The sequence below is a fragment of the Vombatus ursinus genome, unplaced genomic scaffold (genome assembly GCF_900497805.2).
Source record: "Vombatus ursinus unplaced genomic scaffold, bare-nosed wombat genome assembly UNPS02012319.1, whole genome shotgun sequence".
NCBI lineage: Eukaryota > Metazoa > Chordata > Mammalia > Diprotodontia > Vombatidae > Vombatus > Vombatus ursinus.
Window position 1 is genome coordinate 996,486 of NW_020952097.1, and position 17,721 is coordinate 1,014,206.

Below are 17,721 nucleotides of genomic sequence, written 5' to 3' on the forward strand. Positions count from 1 at the left end.
CAGAGGCGCAGTTAACTCCGAGTGCCACTTCCCTCCTACTCCTAACTGTGCAGCAGAGGGACAACCCTGAGCGCCCCAACCCCTAGCCAGGCTTCAGCAAAGGAAGCGCAGTATGCTCCAGAAGGCAGAGGAGGAACCAAACTGCCGAGCGCCCCTGGTCCCTCGCCCGGCTCCGGCGGAAGAGGTGCAGTAACCGTGTGCACCACTCCCCACCACTGGTGCAGCAAAGCAGGGAGCACCACCCTGCGCGCCCCAGCCCCTCTCCAGTCTCCAAAGAGGCCGAGGCGCAGTCACTGAGCGCCTCTCCCGCCCCCGCTACCCCGCGCAGGACTAGAGAGAAAAACCCCATGCGCCCCAGCCCCTCTCCAATCTCCAAAGGGGAAGGAAGCGCTGTCACCCCGCGCCCTTCCCGCCCCGGGTGCAGCTGAGGAAGGACCACCACTCTGCGCATCCCCAGGCCCTCGCCAGGCTCCAAAGGAAGAGAAGGAGCCGTCACCCCGTGCCCGCCCCAGGCCCTCACCGGGCTCCAGCAGATCAACGGGTCTGTCTCCGGATCGCTCACTAGGGTCCACAGCTTGGTCAGGAAGGCAGGGACGTTGCTGGGCCCCGCCACACCGAGGCCCCCGGGCAACTCCATTCCGGGGGCCAGCGGGCTGGGCTGGGCAGGGCAGGGCAGGGCGGGCAGGCGGGCACCAAGGGAGGAGGGCAGGGCAGAGGCAGGGAGGGGAGGAGAGGGCCGGCCTGCTGCGAGCGGACCGGGTACAGAAGGAAGGAAGGCTGGCGCTTTAGCGCCGCCGGCGCTGGAGCTGCAAGGGATCCGCTGCCTTGGCCTCAGGCGCCGTAGCCGACTCCGCCACTGCCCGAGCCGCTACCGCCGCCCGCTGCGCAGACAGAACTCGGGGACCCAGCATGGCCGCCGCCATCTTGCGACGGGCTCGCCCCCGGCGGCGTCGACTACCTACACGCGTGCGCGCGCGTGACGTTCCCTCCTCCCAACGGCATCCCAGCCCCGCCTCTCGCGTGCGCGTTTATGTCTTCCTGGCCACTCTTTTTCCTTGCTCTCGGCCCCTACTCCGCGATGAACGCTTTGGCGCATGCGCACCTTGACTCTTCGGGAACGAGGAAAGGAAGGGTTTTCCCCAGCGCAGCTTCGGCGTCTCTGACGCGCCCGTAGCGGCGTCGAGCGCAGGCGCACACTACCTCTGATCCAGAACCGGACAGGAAGGGGAGGGAAGAGAGAAGAGAGGAGGTCTACGGCCGCCAGAGCCAGGAAGCGGCGCGAGGAGCGGCGGGAACATGGCCGGGGCGCGGGGCGGGAGGCGCGCAGGCATGGGAGCAGGAGCCCCAGCGGCGGCCCGAGCGAGGGCCGGGAAGAGGCCCGCGGAGCAGCAGTGCGAGCTGCAGGAGGCGGGGTCCGGCGAGGAGGTGACAGCGCAAGGCGGGCCATGTGCACGCGGGCGGCGGGGAGGGGAGGGGACGGGACGGGGGACGAGACAAGGGGGCGACGAGGGGAGGGAGATGAGGAGGGGGCGCTGAGGGGTCAGGGCAGAGGTCTTTAAGGGACGAGGATGGAGAGGAAAGGGAGGGAGGGGGCCCTTAAGGGCAGCGAAGATGAGGGGTGGTTGAGGGCATAGGCACGACGAAGGGGCCCTGAGGGTGCGGGGAGGGAAAGGCCCTGAAGTGACAGAGATAGTGAGGGGGTGGGCACTGGGAGGACGAGCAGGGAGAGGGGTCCTGAGGGGGGAGAGAGTCAGTAAACAGCCAAGCACGGTGCTAATCACTGGGGTTACAAAAAGAGGCAAAAGGCAGGAACAGGAAAAATGGGGGTTCACTGAGAATAGGGGGCATCGAGGGGATAGGGATAATGGGCAGTGAGGGGACAGGGACGATGAAGTCCAGAAGGGAAGGGGCCACTGAGGGGAAAGGTGCTGATGGTGGGGGCCAAAGGAGATAGAATGGGTTGGTGGTGATGCTTGGGTCTGAGATGTGGGGATTGGTGATTTAGAAGGTAGAGGAATTTAATGGGGAAGAATATTGATTGGGGCCTGAGGAGATTTTATGACTAAAGGGGTGCTGAGGAGGTAGAACTGGTGGCCTTAGGGAGGATGTGAGAATGTGGAAGGTAAAGAGAGGACCCTAAACATTGATTGATAACGTTAAGTGGATATTTTCAAAGGGGTGATTTAGGTGTAGGGATTAGTGGGGTACAGAGGGGACAGAGTGGTTGGGAGAGACCCTGAGGGAATAGAAGGACCCGAAGAGATTTTTTTTATTTTTTATTTTTTTGACCTGAAGAGATTTTAGAAAACCTGTGGAGTAGTGGAGAAGGAACCCTAAGAAGTGGGTCTGAGGTAAACTGGAGATGTCTGAAGAATTGGTGCTCTGGGGTAGAGACGATGTAGGGGCCATTTATAGTGGAAAAAGAGCTGAGGTTGATGGACCAGAGGAGACAGGATTTGGGGGTGTTTGAGAGTTAGAGTGGAGAAACTGAGGAGATAGTGAAATACCATGAGGTGGGTTTGTTTAGGAAGTAGGCATGCTGAAAGGAGAGGAGTCTGAGGAAGTGAGGGAAGGCCAGACTCAGGAGAAGGGAAAGGAGTTTGAGAGATAAGAGTCCAGATGGAGGAGTAGGAGAGGGACTAAGGAATATGGGGCCCAGGAGAATACCCTGGGGAAAGAGATAGTCTTTTTGGATCCAATCCCTAGCGATGTCAAGGCACTGGCAAATGAAACCTTCTCCTCCACCCTTCAGTTGCTCCTCTGGTTATATTTTTCTGAATGAGTAGCTCTCTCTAGGGTCACTCGATACCCTTGTCACAGGGACCCTTTTAGCATAGTTCTGCTTTCTCTATGCAATCTTTACCTCTCTAATCCCTTAGGTGAGTTAAAAACTTTGTTTATAGCAGATGTGGATTCTGTATCAGAGTAGTGTCAGACCTGAAAAGGACTGTAAGATGGGAGTTCCAGGAGCTAGGTATTTCCTCATGGGGTATCCAGATACCTTTCAGGGCCTGGAATTTGCCATCCTTTTCCACATGACCTGTGGATTGATTATTGCTATCCTTATCACCCACTTTTACATGAGGCTGTTTGCCATCATGGGTCTGTTTTGCTGGTCCACAGAGGAAGGCATATATCAGGAGTAATTTAAATGCCTAAATATGCGACACTGGGAGAACAAGAATAAGTTCATTAAGGGTACAGTTTATATATTATACCCCTCTTCATCCTGTGTAGAACCTAGCAGAGTTGTATACTTGCTGAGAGATGATGAATGACCAGATGAAAGGGGCTCTAAACTGAGTAAGAGCAACTCAGAGCCCCTGGATGAAGGAATTTGGGAATAATAATAACAGTAGCTAACATTTATGTAGCATTTGCAGAGCACTTTAGGTTATCTTCTTTGATCAGTATTGAACCTGATCTGCCCTTCCGGCTAATGGTGCCTGTCAACTCTTCTACTCACCTCTGACTGGCACCATGGTATAGTTGGAAGGGGTCTTTGGTGGTTCTATACCATGATATAAATGCTTCTTTGGCAGCTGCCTCTCTTCAACCATCCAGCCCCCAGCCAGAGTGCAACAGACAGTGAGTCTGACCCATCCGACAGTGAAGAGAGTGTGTTCTCAGGTCTGGAGGACTCTGGCAGTGACAGTAGTGAGGATGATGCCAGCAGTATTGAAGATGGACAATCCAGGAGCATCCCAAAGATGACTCAGGAGAAGTCCCAGGTACGTGAAAAGGTCTTAGGTAAAGGTTCTTCTGGAAACATGGAGATTGTGTGCTGTTCCTTTCTTTGAGCTCTCTGGCTTCAGACTGCTTTACCCCTTGGTGCCTTTAGGAGTACTGAAGACTTTATCCTTCAGCATTCTTTATTTTTTTTTTTCTTTTTTAGGCAATTGGAGTTAAGTGACTTGCCCAGAATCACACAGCTAGTGAGTGCCACCTAGCTGCCCCAAGCATTCTTTAGCATTGTGTAATCAGCCAACAAGTTTTTAAGGCCTTACTATGGGCTAGTTACTATGTTATGTGCTGAGGATAGAGAGACAGGAGAAATACCTTTAGTCAAGGAGCTAAGCAGTGGAAAGGGTACTGGACTGGGAGCCAACAGGCTTGAATTCTTTTATTTTGTTTTATTTTTTAAATTTTGAACTTAAAAACCAAAAGAAGAACATTTCCATTAAAACATTAAAAAAAAGGATTGCATGTGAAAAATGGAAATCTCTACTTTAATACAGCTTTTGAAAAAAAGAGTATAAATTACACATTATTTTAAAACCTGTCCTATTTCTTTGTGCTTCTGTCTGAATTTCCTTTTGTTCTCTTATGTGCATTTGGAAAAATGTTTCAGTGGTCTGCTTTTTATTGCTAACCCTCTCTATTTCCTCTCCACGCCAACCTCTCCCCCATTAAAAAACTGAGAAAAAGGGAGAAAAAACTTGTAAGAAATAAGCATGGTCATACAAAATGAATCCACATGGTGTCCATGTCCAAAACTACATGTCACTTTATGTACCTTGAGTCTGTCACCTCTCTTTCAGGATTTGGGTAAACTTATTTTGTCATAGGTCCTCTAAAGACATGGTCATTGGATTGATTAAAGTTGTTTTGAAGTCATTTTTCTTTACAGTGTTGTTGTCCTTGTATGGATTGTTTTCCTGATTTTGTACACTTCACTCTTTATTAATCATACTTACTCTGAAATTATCTCTTTCTTCTATCTCCTGTAGTGCAATAACACGCTTTTGTATTTATATACCATGGTTTTCAGCCATTTTCCAATTACGTAAGAGGAAATCTGGGGTACCTGCTTAGATTCGAGTTCTTTGTGTTACACTCCCCCCAACTTCCCCCCTCCCCCCAGCCAATCCCTCCTTCAGGATTAGGAAATTTGTTTTGCTTTTGGCTCTCCACTCCCTCCCTCATATTACCTCCTCTTTTAACTTCCCTGCTTGTTTCTCTGTTGAATTTAATGTATTTCTGCCCCAGACTGTTGGTATGTGTCCAAACCATCCTTGTCCATTTCAGATAAGAGTGAGATTCATCTGATTCCTACTCCCTTGATCCCCTTCCTCTGTGTTTGTATACTTTTCTTACATGCTCAATTGTAAGAATTAGCAACTCCCTCCCTCCCCCCCTTTTGTGTACTAATATATTTCTTTTACTCTCCTTTCTCTTTTCCTTCTTCAAACCCTCAGAACAGGACCAGTCCATCCCTAGGTCTTCTTACTCTTTCTTATTTAATTCCCTCAATACCCTTGAAGAGGTTGAGGTCCTGATGGGATACTTGTTTCTTTCCTCGTATTAGAATTTTAACATTACAATATCACACATCCACTTCTAACTTTCTAAGTTTCTCTTGACTCTTTCAGAAATGCTTCAAAGTCCTCTATTCCATTTTAGGTTTGTATTTTCCCCTATAAGATTATATTCATCTTCGCAGGGTAGGTTATTGATTGTAAACTCATATCTTTTACCTCTTGGGATATTATATTCTAAAATCTCTTGATCACATTAGAAACTTCTGTGTACCTCAGTATTTGACTCCTTCTGGAGTCTTACAGCATTTTTTTCTGGATTTAGGTTATGTTATTCCTGGGATTCTTCTCTTCACTTTCCTCTCTGGTTCTAATAAATCTGGGCGGTTTTCATTTTGGTTCTTTGAAATATAATGTCCATGCCTTAAAAAAATAATAATGATTTTTAGGGAATCTGGTGACCCTTAATTGATCTCTCTTTGATCTGTTTTCTAGGTTGGTTGTTTTTGATATGACATCTAAAATTTTCTTCTATTTTTTCAATCTTCTGATTTTATTTTAATGTTTCTTTTCTGTTTTATACCGACACTGATTTCTGCTTGGTCTATTCTAGTTTTCAAGGAGTCCATTATTGAAGTGGGATTCATCACTTTTTTCTGCTAAGCTATTTCTTTTCCTTACAGTTCTCCTCTACAACTTTTATTTAAATTTTTTTTTTAATCTCTTCCTTCATTTCTTCTAGGTATTCATGTAGTCACTGTGGTAGATCCATTTTTTCCTTTGAATCTCTGCTTGAAGTTATTGTGGAGTTTTTTCTCCTTTTTGGTAATCTCTAGATTTGCAATAATTTTTTATTCTAGTTTGTATTTTCTTTTATTCATTCATCTTTTTGGCCTTAGTTCCTGAATTGGGGCTTGAGGCCACGGCCAGGGCCTGCCCCCAGCTGTGCTTTTAGATGGGGTCGTAAGCTCTGCTTGGTCTAACACTGGGTCACCTAGTTTGCTGCTCTGACCTCTTTTTGGGGTTTAGTATCATTGGATCTTTAAGGTTTAGAATACTAGGCCCTTAGGGCCCTCTATGACATCTCAGGACAGAGTGCCAGGGACCTTGGCACAGGGCTGTTGGTTGAGGCCTTATTCACATTTTTCACTGCTGTATTTATACTAGTCAGTTCTGTTTCTTGGAGCTTCTAAGAACCCCACTTTGGTTCGTAGCACCTCAGGTAACCCTCTACTCTTACTGTCTCTGAATAAGAGTGCCTGAAGGCTTCGTATATTACTGGTTCACTTGGGCTTGTTTGCCTGTGCTGGTGCTTGCTTTACTGGTGATCCCCTTTCCTAGTCAGTAGTTAGTAAACATTTATTAAGCATCTATCATGTATGAGCACTTTGCTAAGTGCTGGGGATGCAATTACAAAAAAAGAAAGATAGTCCTTGCCCTCAAGGAGCTTACAATGGCGGGGGCACTGGCACCCCTGTCCACAGTGGGGAAACACAACACACATAAGGAAACTGAAAAGTGGGAAAGTGGGTTGTGGGAGCAAAGATATGGGGCAGGGATGAGAGGGGATGGAATGGTGGAGAAATCAGAGAAGACCCAAGGTAGTGCATCCAGGTGAGAAAGGAGGAGGTATCTCTGTTGAGACCTTTCTTTAAATGGGGGCTTTGGAATTCATGGCTCTGCCCTTCAGTTAGAAGGGCATAGGGTAGTGATGGGGTATGAATACCAAGGCTGATTGGATCTTGCAGGATGATGAGGTTCCTACTGCCTATGGCCTGCTGGCTGGCTCTATAGACCTGGAGTAGAATAAGTCACATACTATAGTTTCTCAGTGGATTTCTTGATTGTTATTTGGTCTGTTGTGAATTTCAAGTTTTTGCCAGAGTAGGTTTGGGAGCATTGGGCAGCTTGCCTCTGCAGGCAGCTATTTTAGCTGGCAATCCCTAAAAGGCCTGAATATCCCCAGATCCACCAATTTCTAGCCTTGTGACCTTGAACAAGTCACCTCACTACTCCAAACCTCAGTTTCCTCATATGTAAAATGGGTATGAAATACTTGTCCTGCTTATCTTATAGGGCTTTTGTGAGGCTAAAATGAAATAGTGGATGTATAAGTTCTTAACTGTTGTCAACTGACCAGAACCAGCATCTAATCTGGGAATGACTGGAGCTGAATATAGCAGGCCCGAGGCAGGTGTTTCAGGGATTAAACAAAAGGTTTTTTTTGTTTGTTTTAAATAATACATTTATTTATTTACTTTTAGTTTTCAACATTCACTTCCAGAAGATTTTGAGTTCCAAATTTTCTCCCCATCTCTCCTCTCCCCCTACGCCAAGATGGCATGTAAATTGATATAGGCTCAATATATACATTCATATTAAACCTATTTTCACATTAATCATGTTGTAAAGAAGAACTAGAACCAGTGGGAGAAACCACAAGAAAGAAAGAAGAAACAAAAAAAAGAGAGTAAATAAAATGCTTCGATATGCATTCAGACTCCATAGTTCTTTCTCTGGATGTGGACAGCATTTTCCATCATGAGTCTTAGAACCTTGCATTGTTAAGAACAGATAAGTCTATCAAAGTTAGTCATCACATAAGGTAGCTGTTACTGTGTACAGTGTTCTTCAGTCAGCAGAACATTCATATAAGTCTTTCCAGATTTTTCTGAAGTTGGCCTGCTCATCATTTCTTATAGCGCGATAGTATTCTATTACATTCATATACCACAACTTATTCAGTCATTCCCCAGCTGATGGGCATTCTCTCAATTTCCAATTCTTTGCCACCACAAAAAGAGCTGCTATAAATATTTTAAACAGAAATTTAATTTCAGAGTGAGGGAAATGCTTGCAAGTGGAAGCCCCCCTCCTGAGAAGGAGGGCTTAACATGCTGAGGCAAAGGCAGGTCTTATATTCATAAAAAAATCACAAATAAGCTGGACAATAACACAGTTATTCTTAGTTCCCACAGCAGGCTCATGAGTGGACAGTGCAGGCGTTCCTGGGTCCTGTGGGAACAGTTCTTAAGTTGATTGTCTTAAGTCTTAAGGGTTGTTGAGCCTTGTGATTATTCAGTGGGGTATAGAACCAGAGTTAATGTGATGGGAAAAGGACAAGCACAGGAAGTCAGGAATTGTTAGCATGTTGGGAGATTTTGATAGATGACTTTAGGCTGTAGCACGTTGACTCTCAAATCCTTGGGAGATAGGGAGAGTGTCCAAAAATCTAAACCGTGATTGGTTAATATGAAAATCGTGAATCCCACAGTGAAAACCTAGTACTGGTCAAAGCAATACACTTTGTGAGAGGGTGAGATCATCCAGAGCCCAAAGGATTGTTGTTATGCCTTTCAGGGTGCAGCCTGCTTGCTGGACCTTAGCTCTGGGAAGCAGGGTGTCTCCAAATACCCTACTGTTAAGGGCTGATAAAGGTAAGGCATTGTTGTTATTTGGTGGTGAATAGAAGTGACTGGATTGAAATTAAGTTAATATTGTGAATTTCAGAGGAATCAAGTTGTTAAACAAGAATATTATAGAGAAGTAGGGTCACCTGCTCTGGCCTCCTGTGACTGGCTCTGCCAGACCCCTATTTTGTATTTTAATTTGTGGTTGCTCCCAGAAGTTTATCCTTCCTACACCCGAATACTGTTCACATTATTTTAATGCTAGGGTGTGATTACCAGCAGCTTGACAGTTATCTTGTGGGCCCCTTGGCAGGGAAGGCAGGAGTCATGGAGAAATGACTAAAGTTGAGCCCTCCTGTGTTGTAATCTTAAATTGGGGGAAAGGCAGCCAATTTCTAGTACTGTGCTATTCGAGGTAGGTGTGCTTATTTGGTAAGTGTGTGTTCAGTTTGTATTCTGAGTACTGTCCTGAGTCATGTGAGGGGCATTAAAGAAGCTGAAAATCGTATATTGTTTCTTCTTCGAGAATGAGTAAAACTGATAGATATCCATGATACAATTACGGACAAATTGTCTTCAGAACTTCAGAAAGGCTATCTCTGACCAAAATTATAACCTATGCTTCTTTGGGAATCTGTTGTGAAATGCTAGAAAAACTGGAGACTTTCAGGTGTCTTCCATATATAACTGAGGTTCTCCTCTGGGAAAGTCTCTCGGTGACACAGAAGTCTGGAGGATGAAAAGTGTTCAAGACCTTCCACCCACTTCCAGCCTTCCCTTGTGTATCCCATCAGAACATTCTGTGGTCTGGTCAAATTGGACTATTCTCTGTCCCCAAATACACTCTGTACTTTCTTGCTTTCACGCCTTTGCTCATGCGTATCAAATTTTTCTTCCCTTTTTTCACCTATGGAATTCCTATCCATCTTTTATAGCCCAATGAAAATTTCATTTCCTCTTAATCCCTGTTGTGGATAACTGCCATCCTCCTCAGGCTTTTGGAGGTATTTGGGTTTCTGCCTTTCTAATGCACTTGTTTTGTGATGTTGTGTATTATAGCTCTGTTTTGTAACTCATTCCTCTACTAGGTTGTAAACTCAATACTTAGCACTCTGAATGCTAGATAAATGCTGATTGAATGATTTGGAGCTCCAGGGCCCCCTTATCTAAAGTTTGCATCCTAGCCCCTAGAACAGTGCTAAATAAGTGCTTGGTAAATAAAGCCGAGAGCCTAAATTAATTGGATGTAGCCTGGGAGTTATTTTGGTGCTGACTCAAGGTTAGTGGGAAGATGGTTCTTGGCACTTTGAGCATCATAGCTATCTTCCCATCCCTCCTTTGGGAAAACATCTCCGATAATGCCAGCCCCTAGTTTTCTCTCCTTTGGAGCCCCATAACAGTTCAGTTTGAAACATATAACTCTCTTAATCATATTCCATTTTAGATTCTCCAATTTTTTCCACATGTATTAATATTGTCTCCTCAACTAACCTGTGAATATGAAAATAGGTGCCATATTGGTACTCTCTCTGCTACGTTGCTAGGCATAAACACTCATTGGTTGATCCTGTTGAACAATTTATTTAAAATGAGCAGTTATGGGAGTTGATGAACTACTTATCTCCTCTATACTGCAAAGGTCTACTTTCTGCTTTTCTGTATAAGCCTGCTGGGCCTGTGTGGGAACTACCTGGCATTTTATAGGATGGAGAAAAATCTTATTTTCCTGTTGAGGTCATTGCATTGTCCGGTTATCTTTTTTCCTGTGTTGTGAGGGTTGAGAAACTTGCTGGTTATGTGCAGTGAACTTTAAAAATATATATCAAAATTTTTATTGATGTCCTTTATTTTATATCACTTAACATTTGCCATGGTGTCCTTTCCTACAGTCCCTCTCAAAGGATTATCACTTATGACAAACTCCCCCAAAAGTTCTCCAAAACTATATCAACATATCACAAAAGTCTTAACATTTAGTATCCCATGTCTGTGATCCCTCTCTTCTGTAAAGAAGTGGGTTAAAAAAAAAAAAAGAAGTGGGTAGAAGTATCTTCTCATTTCTCTTGTTTGGGGCCGAGTTTGTTACAATTTTGAATCTTTCAGTTTATTAAAAATTTTTTTTACTGTTTTCTTTTGTTTTATTTTTCATCAACTAGATTTCCCTTGTACTCTTACCCTTTCCCTGCTCTCCTAAAAGTCCTTTATTACAAAGATTTTTTTTAAAGAGAATAAGAGAAAAATAAGCAAAACTCCATTTCACCTCTGTAGCATCTCTCATATATGCCCCCTTCTCTCCTCTTGACACTGTCAGCACTCTAGTGTGGGCCCTCATCCCCATCATGCCTGGACATTAGTCTGCTGGTGGATCTGCCTGCCTCAAGTTTCTCCTTTCCCCAGTCCATCCTCCATTCAACTGCCAAAAGTGGATCTTCCTAAAGTTCAGGTCTGACCATGTCCCTCCTATACTCAATAAACTAGAATGACCTTTTGCCTCCAGATCAAATACAAAATCTTCTGTTTGATGCTCAAAGCCCTTCTTCATAAACTAGGACATTCTCTTCTCCACCTTTCCAGCCTTACACCTTATTCCCCACCATGTACTACTCTTCAATCCAGTGACACTGGCCTCTTTATCATTACTTGAACAAGATACTCTATCTCTGACTGTCCTCCATGCCTGGAATGCTCTCCCTTCTCATCTCTGCCTCCTGGCTTTCCTGGTTTCCTTCAGGTCACCACTAAAATCTCATCTTCTAGCATAGGTTCCCAAAGTGGGTGATACTGCCCCCTGGTGGGGTGCTGGAATGATTGGGGGGGATGTGGTAGTAGTCTTGGGTGCAATTGGGAAGGTATTGAATAAAAATAAGGGGGCATAGGGAAAGAAGAGAAGAAAAATTTGAAAAACTATTTGTACATGTTTCATCTGTTGTGTAACAGTTGAAGTCATAGTGATTATGTTATTTTCCAAATAAACACACCAAATGAAAGTTATAACTGATCAATGATCAACTCCCACTGACAGTTCTTAACAAGCAGATGTTGGCAGGCAGGCATGTTGTGCCTTGTCAGGAAGTCCAGCATGCATCTGCAGGACTACGTGCATGTAATGACTTGTTTATAATGTGACACTATGTGACATAATATTGCGTCATCAAAATTTCAGTGCAGGAAAAAAAGCCACAAATTTACAATAAATTATTAAATTTAAGCTGTGTCATTTTAAAAAAATTATATATTTTTTGAAATTTTACAAATAAAAAAAATTAAAGTGTTAAGGAAAGTAGATATGCAGGGGGGTGCTGAGTAACTTTTTTTTTTAAAGGGGATGGTAAGCCACATAAGTTTGGGAACGTTTATATTCCACAGAAAACCTTTTGTATATAGCTGATGAGCACGTATTTGTTTGGTTATTGTCTACCCTGTTAGATTGTGAACTCCTTGAAGGCAGGGACTGTCTTTTGCTTCTTTTTGTATCCTCAGCACTTAGCACAGAGCCTGGCACATAATAGGCACATAAACTATAGGCACATAATAGGCACTTACTAATAAATAATAATAATAAACTATAGGCACATAATAGGTACTTAATAAATGTTTATGGACTGACTGATCAATACATTAGGACGTACAAAGTGCTCCACACCTATGAGGACACTTCTCTCCTACAAAAAAAAGTGGAAGAAGTTATCTTTTCCTATCTCTTTCTAAAAAATTTAATTTGATTCCCTCCCCCTCAACTAACAAAAAAATCTATTTTTTCTCCCTCTTAATCCTGACCCCAGTTGAAAACAAAACAAAGCAAAATCCTGGCAAATACTCTGGTTTCTTCTTTGGGGTCAAGCTTGTTCTTTTAATTCTGCAGTGCTATTTTCATTTGCTTTGTAGTTGTCAGTCTTTCCATTTACATTGTGGTAGCCATTGTTTATATTGTTTTCCTGGTTCTGCTAACTTCACTGCATCAGTTCATATAAGTTTTACCATGCTTCTGTGAAGCACGGTAATATTCTGTTACATTCTTGTACCACAATTTGTTTAACCATTCCTCAGTCAGTGGATATGCGTTTTGTTGCTATTTATTTGCTGCCATAAAATGTGTTGATATAAATATTTTGTTGTATTTTGGACCTTTCCTTTTTGTTATTTGACTTTCTTGAGGTATATACTTAGGTGTGTGTCAAAGGGTATGAACATTTTAGGCACTTTCTTGGCACAATACCAAATTGTTTTCCAGAGTGGTCAGCCTGTTCACAGCTTCACCAATGATATATTAGTGTGGCTTTCTTTTTACAACTTCTCCAATGTCAACTATTCTCCTATTTTGACATCTTTTATGAAATGAAACCTTAAGATTGCTTGTATTTGTATTTATCTTATTATTAATGATTTGGAACATTCTTTCATTTCGTTGTCAACAAGCCAATAATAAGCACTTATTAAGCAAATAATAATAAATATGCCAAGCACAGTCCTTTCCTTCAAGGAGCTTACATTCTAGTGAGGGAAAGCAACCATTAAAAGGGTGCTGAGAAGGGAGAAAATGGGCCTGGCTTGGGAAGGGAGAATCAGGAGTGGCTTGGGCATTTCCTCAAAATGAAGGTTCTGGGAGGAATTCACCGATGAGAGGTGAAAGCTGTAAAGACTGGGGGGATGTTCCAAAGTGAGAATGCTGCAATTATCTAAAAGGTAAAGTTCTTAAGGGTGCAGAGTACAATCACATTGGTTTTTTCCTGCTGAATGGCCACAGGCATCTATCTGTGTAATCTTCAAGGAGTGGGAAGGATGGAGGTGGGGGTGGGGGTAGGGGGCTGCTTCACAATAAGCAACCATCATCTCTGGAGGCCTTAGCAAAAGTACCATCAGAAGCATGAAGGCCAGTCTAGGTTGACTTTCCTCAGACCTGTTCATCTCCGACTTCAAGGAGCTCATTCTATTCTAATCCTGTAAGTCTATGACTGTTAATCTTGTCTGGGCCTGAATCAAGTCAGTTCTCTTGTAGTTTAGGTTGTTAATAATTTGTAACATAACTTAAATTCTGTGGAAATGCTGTTCATTTTTGTAGGTTGATTTCATGGCCTGAAGCTTCACTAAAGCTACTGTCTCAATTAGTTTATTGCTGATTCCTTAGGATTTTCTAAATAAATAGCGTTATCATCAGCACAGATGTGCAGTGCACTTTAAGTCCTGTAGGGGGAATCCAGAGAGGTATAAAGCATGGTCTGTGTCCTCAAGGAGCTTGTCTATCTGGGCAGACTTTTTGTTGTTCATTCATTTCAGTCATGTCCAACTCTTTGTGACCCTATTTGGGGTTTTCTTGGCAAAGATACTGAAGCGGTTTGCCATTTCTTTCTCCAGTTCATTTTATCGATGAGGAAACTGAGGCAGACAGAGGTTTAGTGACTTGCTCAGGGTCACACAGCTAAGAAAGTATCTGAAGCTGGATTTGAACTCAGGTATCTAATCCACTGTATCACTTAGCTGTCCCATTTGGGCAGACTAGACATGCATAAAGAAAGATAGATGATGAACAGTAGAATAGAGGCCGTGTGGTGTATTAAGAAGAGTACTGGGTTTAGAGTTAGGGTGTCTGGGTTAGGATATTGATTTATGTGACCCTGACCAAGTACTTTAAGGTAGGCACTAAATAAAGCATTCTGCTACTGGACAGAGTGAAGGACTTGGAATCAGGAGGACTTGGGTTCAAACTCTGCCTCCAATCTATCAGCTATGTGTCCTTGGGCAAGACACTTAGCTTTTCAGAGTTTCAGATAGCTCACAAAATCATGGAACTTTCTGATATTGGCCTGTAAGGCAGAATATGATAAGTGCGAAGGGAGAGGGGTTTAATGAGAAATTTGAGGAGGGATAGATTGTGTTCATACTGGGAGAATTAGGGAAGACTTCATGGAAGACAAGTACTTGAATTGGCCATTGATGAAAGGGAGGAAATTAAAAATGTTTTATAGGGGCAGCTAAATGGTGCAGTGGATGCATATACCGGCCCTGGAGTCAGGAGGACCTGAGTTCAAATGCAGCCTCAGATACTTGATACTTAGTAACTGTGTGACCCTGTGTGACCCTGTGTAACCCCATTGCCTAGCCAAAAAAAAATAAAAAGACCAAAAAAAGACATAAAAATATTTTATAGCTTTTATTTTCATGTCACCTTTATTTCCATATCTTCCCCCCCCCCCCAAAAAAAAAGAAAAGCAGTTCAGTAAAACTGATCAACACATCAGTTGAGTCTGACAGGCTACAATTTTCCATAACCATAGTCTCTTACCTCTTCAAAGAAGGGAGTGAGGTATGTTTTCTCATTTCTTCTTTGGGACTAGATTAAAATTACAGTGTTCAGTTTTATTTTGATTTTTTTTCTTTTCATTTACATTGTTGTGTATTTTCTTGAATCTGCTTACTTCACTTTGTATCCATATAAATCTTTCTGTGCTTCCCTGTATTCATTATATTTATAATTCCTTGCAGTGTAGCAATATTCTGTTTCATTCATGTACTAGTGCTTGTTTAGCCATTCCTCCATTAGAATCACAGAAATGAGTCACAGAGATGAAAGGACCTCATTGGATATCTAGGCCAGTTCTGACATATCTTAACAAGTGATCATCCCGCTTTTGTTGGAAGGTTTTCAAGAGGGTCACTCTGCTGCCTTTCAAGAAGTTTTTCATGAAAACAAGCCTAAATTTACCTTTTTGCAACTTCTACCCCACTACTGCTGGTTCTGTTCTTTGGTGCTAAATGGAACAAATCATTAATCACTTCTTCAGATACTTGCTGATAGCTATGATGTCATTTCTAAGTCTTCTTCCCAGGCTTAAAATTCCCGAATTCTTCAACCAGTTCTCATGTCTCTAATAACACTTGGCGTGTAGGAGGGAAGGGGAAGAGAAAGGAGAGGTAGGACTGGACGTTTATTATTACCTTCTGTGTTCCAGGCGCTGTCCTAAATGCTTTACAAATGTTCTTATTTGATCCTGATAGTAACCCTATAAGGGAACTGCTCTTATTATCTATATTTTACAGTTGAGGAAACTGAAGCATACACAGGTTAAGTGACATGCCCAGGATTCCACACCTACATGAACTCAGTCCAGTGCTCCCATTCCACCTAGCTGCCTCAAGTAGGCACTTAAGTGCTTTTTGATTGGTATAGCATAGATTTAAAGCCCTTCACCGTTCTGTTTGACCTCCTGAACACTCTCCAGTTTATCAGTGTTCTTAATTTGTGAGGTGAATACAGTGCTTGGGATATGTTTTAACCAGGGCAGAGAACAGTGGGACTATCACTTCCCTGTTTCTGAAAGTTTTGCCTCTCATTGCAGTCCAAGATCTTACTAGACTTTTTTAGCTGCTACATCACGATGCTGACTCATTGAACTTGCAGTCAGTCAATCAGTTAATCAATCAGCCCTTTAGATTGTAAGGTCTTTTGAGGGCAGAGATTATCTTTTGCCTCTTTTTGTATCTTTAGTGCCTAGCACATAGTAGGCACTTAATAAATGTTTATTAATTGATTGATTGAAATGATTTCTCACCTATCATTTGATCACTCTGTTCTCTTCCCTTTTGTGAAGATTGGAACATTCATACTTCTCCAATCTTGTGGTACCACTCCCATTTTCCATGAATTTCAAATATCACTAATAATAGCTTATCACTTGATCTGGCTAGTTCATTTAGTGTCTCAGGGATATAGTTCCTCTGAGCCAGGTCACTTGAAGTTTGTGGAGGGCAGCTTAGGTGCTCTCTTACTGTCTGTATACTTATTGGATATTGACTCCTTTGGTACTATTTTACTTGTCATTTTTAATTCAAAGGTTTGGTTGTTTGTTTTTTTTGGAAGAAAAAAACAGAAATGTAACAATTGAGCAGCTCTGACTTCTTTCTGTTGGCTATTTTTGTCCCATTCAACAGGAGCAAAGATCCCTTTCCTTTATATCTTCTTTTTTCCCTCAGCGTAGCTAAGAATAACTTTCCTATTAGCTTCAGATCATTTTGAGCTTTATAATTTCTGACACTGTTTTTATAGGACTATTACTCATTTGTGTACATGCTTTGATATTTGACTTTGCTTCTATATTCTAATCATTTCTTTAAAAAGTCTGATAGGGTTGGTGAGTTTCCTGTGCATCCACACCATTTCTTCTGAAAAATCCCATTTCCCTCCTCATTGGAATCGTATCTCCCATTTATCCTTGGCTGATTACCAATGTAACGTTTTAGTTGATAGGATCTTACCTATCTTTCCTCTGAACCTTTTGAAATCACTTTCCTAAAATTTAGGGTACATGTCAGACAGTGTCCAGATTTCCTTTCTTTCTGTATCACAAATTACAGGAGAATACGATCGCTTCCATCTAGGATTTAACATCATTTCCAAGTTCTTCGCCTTTAGTGAGAATCAGAGCCACAATAGAATTTTCCCTTAGTTCTTCTGCCTTTTGAAGGATAAAATTATCACAAAGGCAATTCAAGACGTTATCTGCTCAGTTTTTGACAGAGAGTTCTTGCAAATGTTTGAATAATTGAAGTTCATCACTGCTGTGTCATACTTCTGTTTCAGGCTTGTGCTGTTTCCCTGAACTGCTTATCTGTTTCCTCTTTGTGGGTAGTTTGTGGTACACTCTAGTGATAGAATCACTTTTGTTTCTCCTTCCATTGACCTTCATCCAAATGCTCTTTGTAATGTTCCCCCCGCCCCCGGCCCATTCTGGTTCCTGGATTTCCTCACATAAGTGAGGCAAGAGAAAGAGGGAAAGGCAGGCCAGGCACAACATCTTCTACCTGCTTTCCAGCCTCCTGAGGAAAGAAGAGGAGAAATGGAGTCTTTCCATCTGACCACTTGCTTTCTGTCTTTTATTTCATGTGTCTTCTGCCTGATCTCTAATCTCTTTTTGGAAGAGGAGAGTGCCATTCACTTAATGATTACATGTTAGCGCGTGGTCATACCCTGTACATCCCAGTGTTTCTGAACCCTGTAGCCAATTATCCAAGTCCCATTTTCCATCCTCTACCACCAGATTCCTTATTCCCATTCACCT

General features: G+C 42.8%; 2 protein-coding genes across 5 annotated transcripts in view; one reads left to right on the forward strand and one right to left on the reverse strand.

Annotated features, from left to right (window-relative positions):
• HSF1 (heat shock transcription factor 1) overlaps positions 1 to 873 on the reverse strand; it is a 60,283-nt gene extending 59,410 nt beyond the window's left edge. The window contains exon 1 of one of the 4 annotated variants that reach the window (XM_027857646.1): positions 521 to 873. In XM_027857646.1, coding sequence (XP_027713447.1) covers positions 521 to 637 — 117 coding nt within the window. In that variant the 5' untranslated portion in view covers positions 638 to 873. The remainder of the gene's footprint in view (positions 1 to 520) is intronic. The other 3 variants (XM_027857647.1, XM_027857648.1, XM_027857650.1) reach the window with 3 other exon arrangements.
• Positions 874 to 1,296: 423 nt separating this feature from the next.
• BOP1 (BOP1 ribosomal biogenesis factor) overlaps positions 1,297 to 17,721 on the forward strand; it is a 69,215-nt gene continuing 52,790 nt past the window's right edge. The window contains 2 exon segments of the mRNA XM_027857633.1: positions 1,297 to 1,425; positions 3,543 to 3,731. Of these exon segments, the coding sequence (XP_027713434.1) occupies positions 1,297 to 1,425; positions 3,543 to 3,731 (318 nt within the window).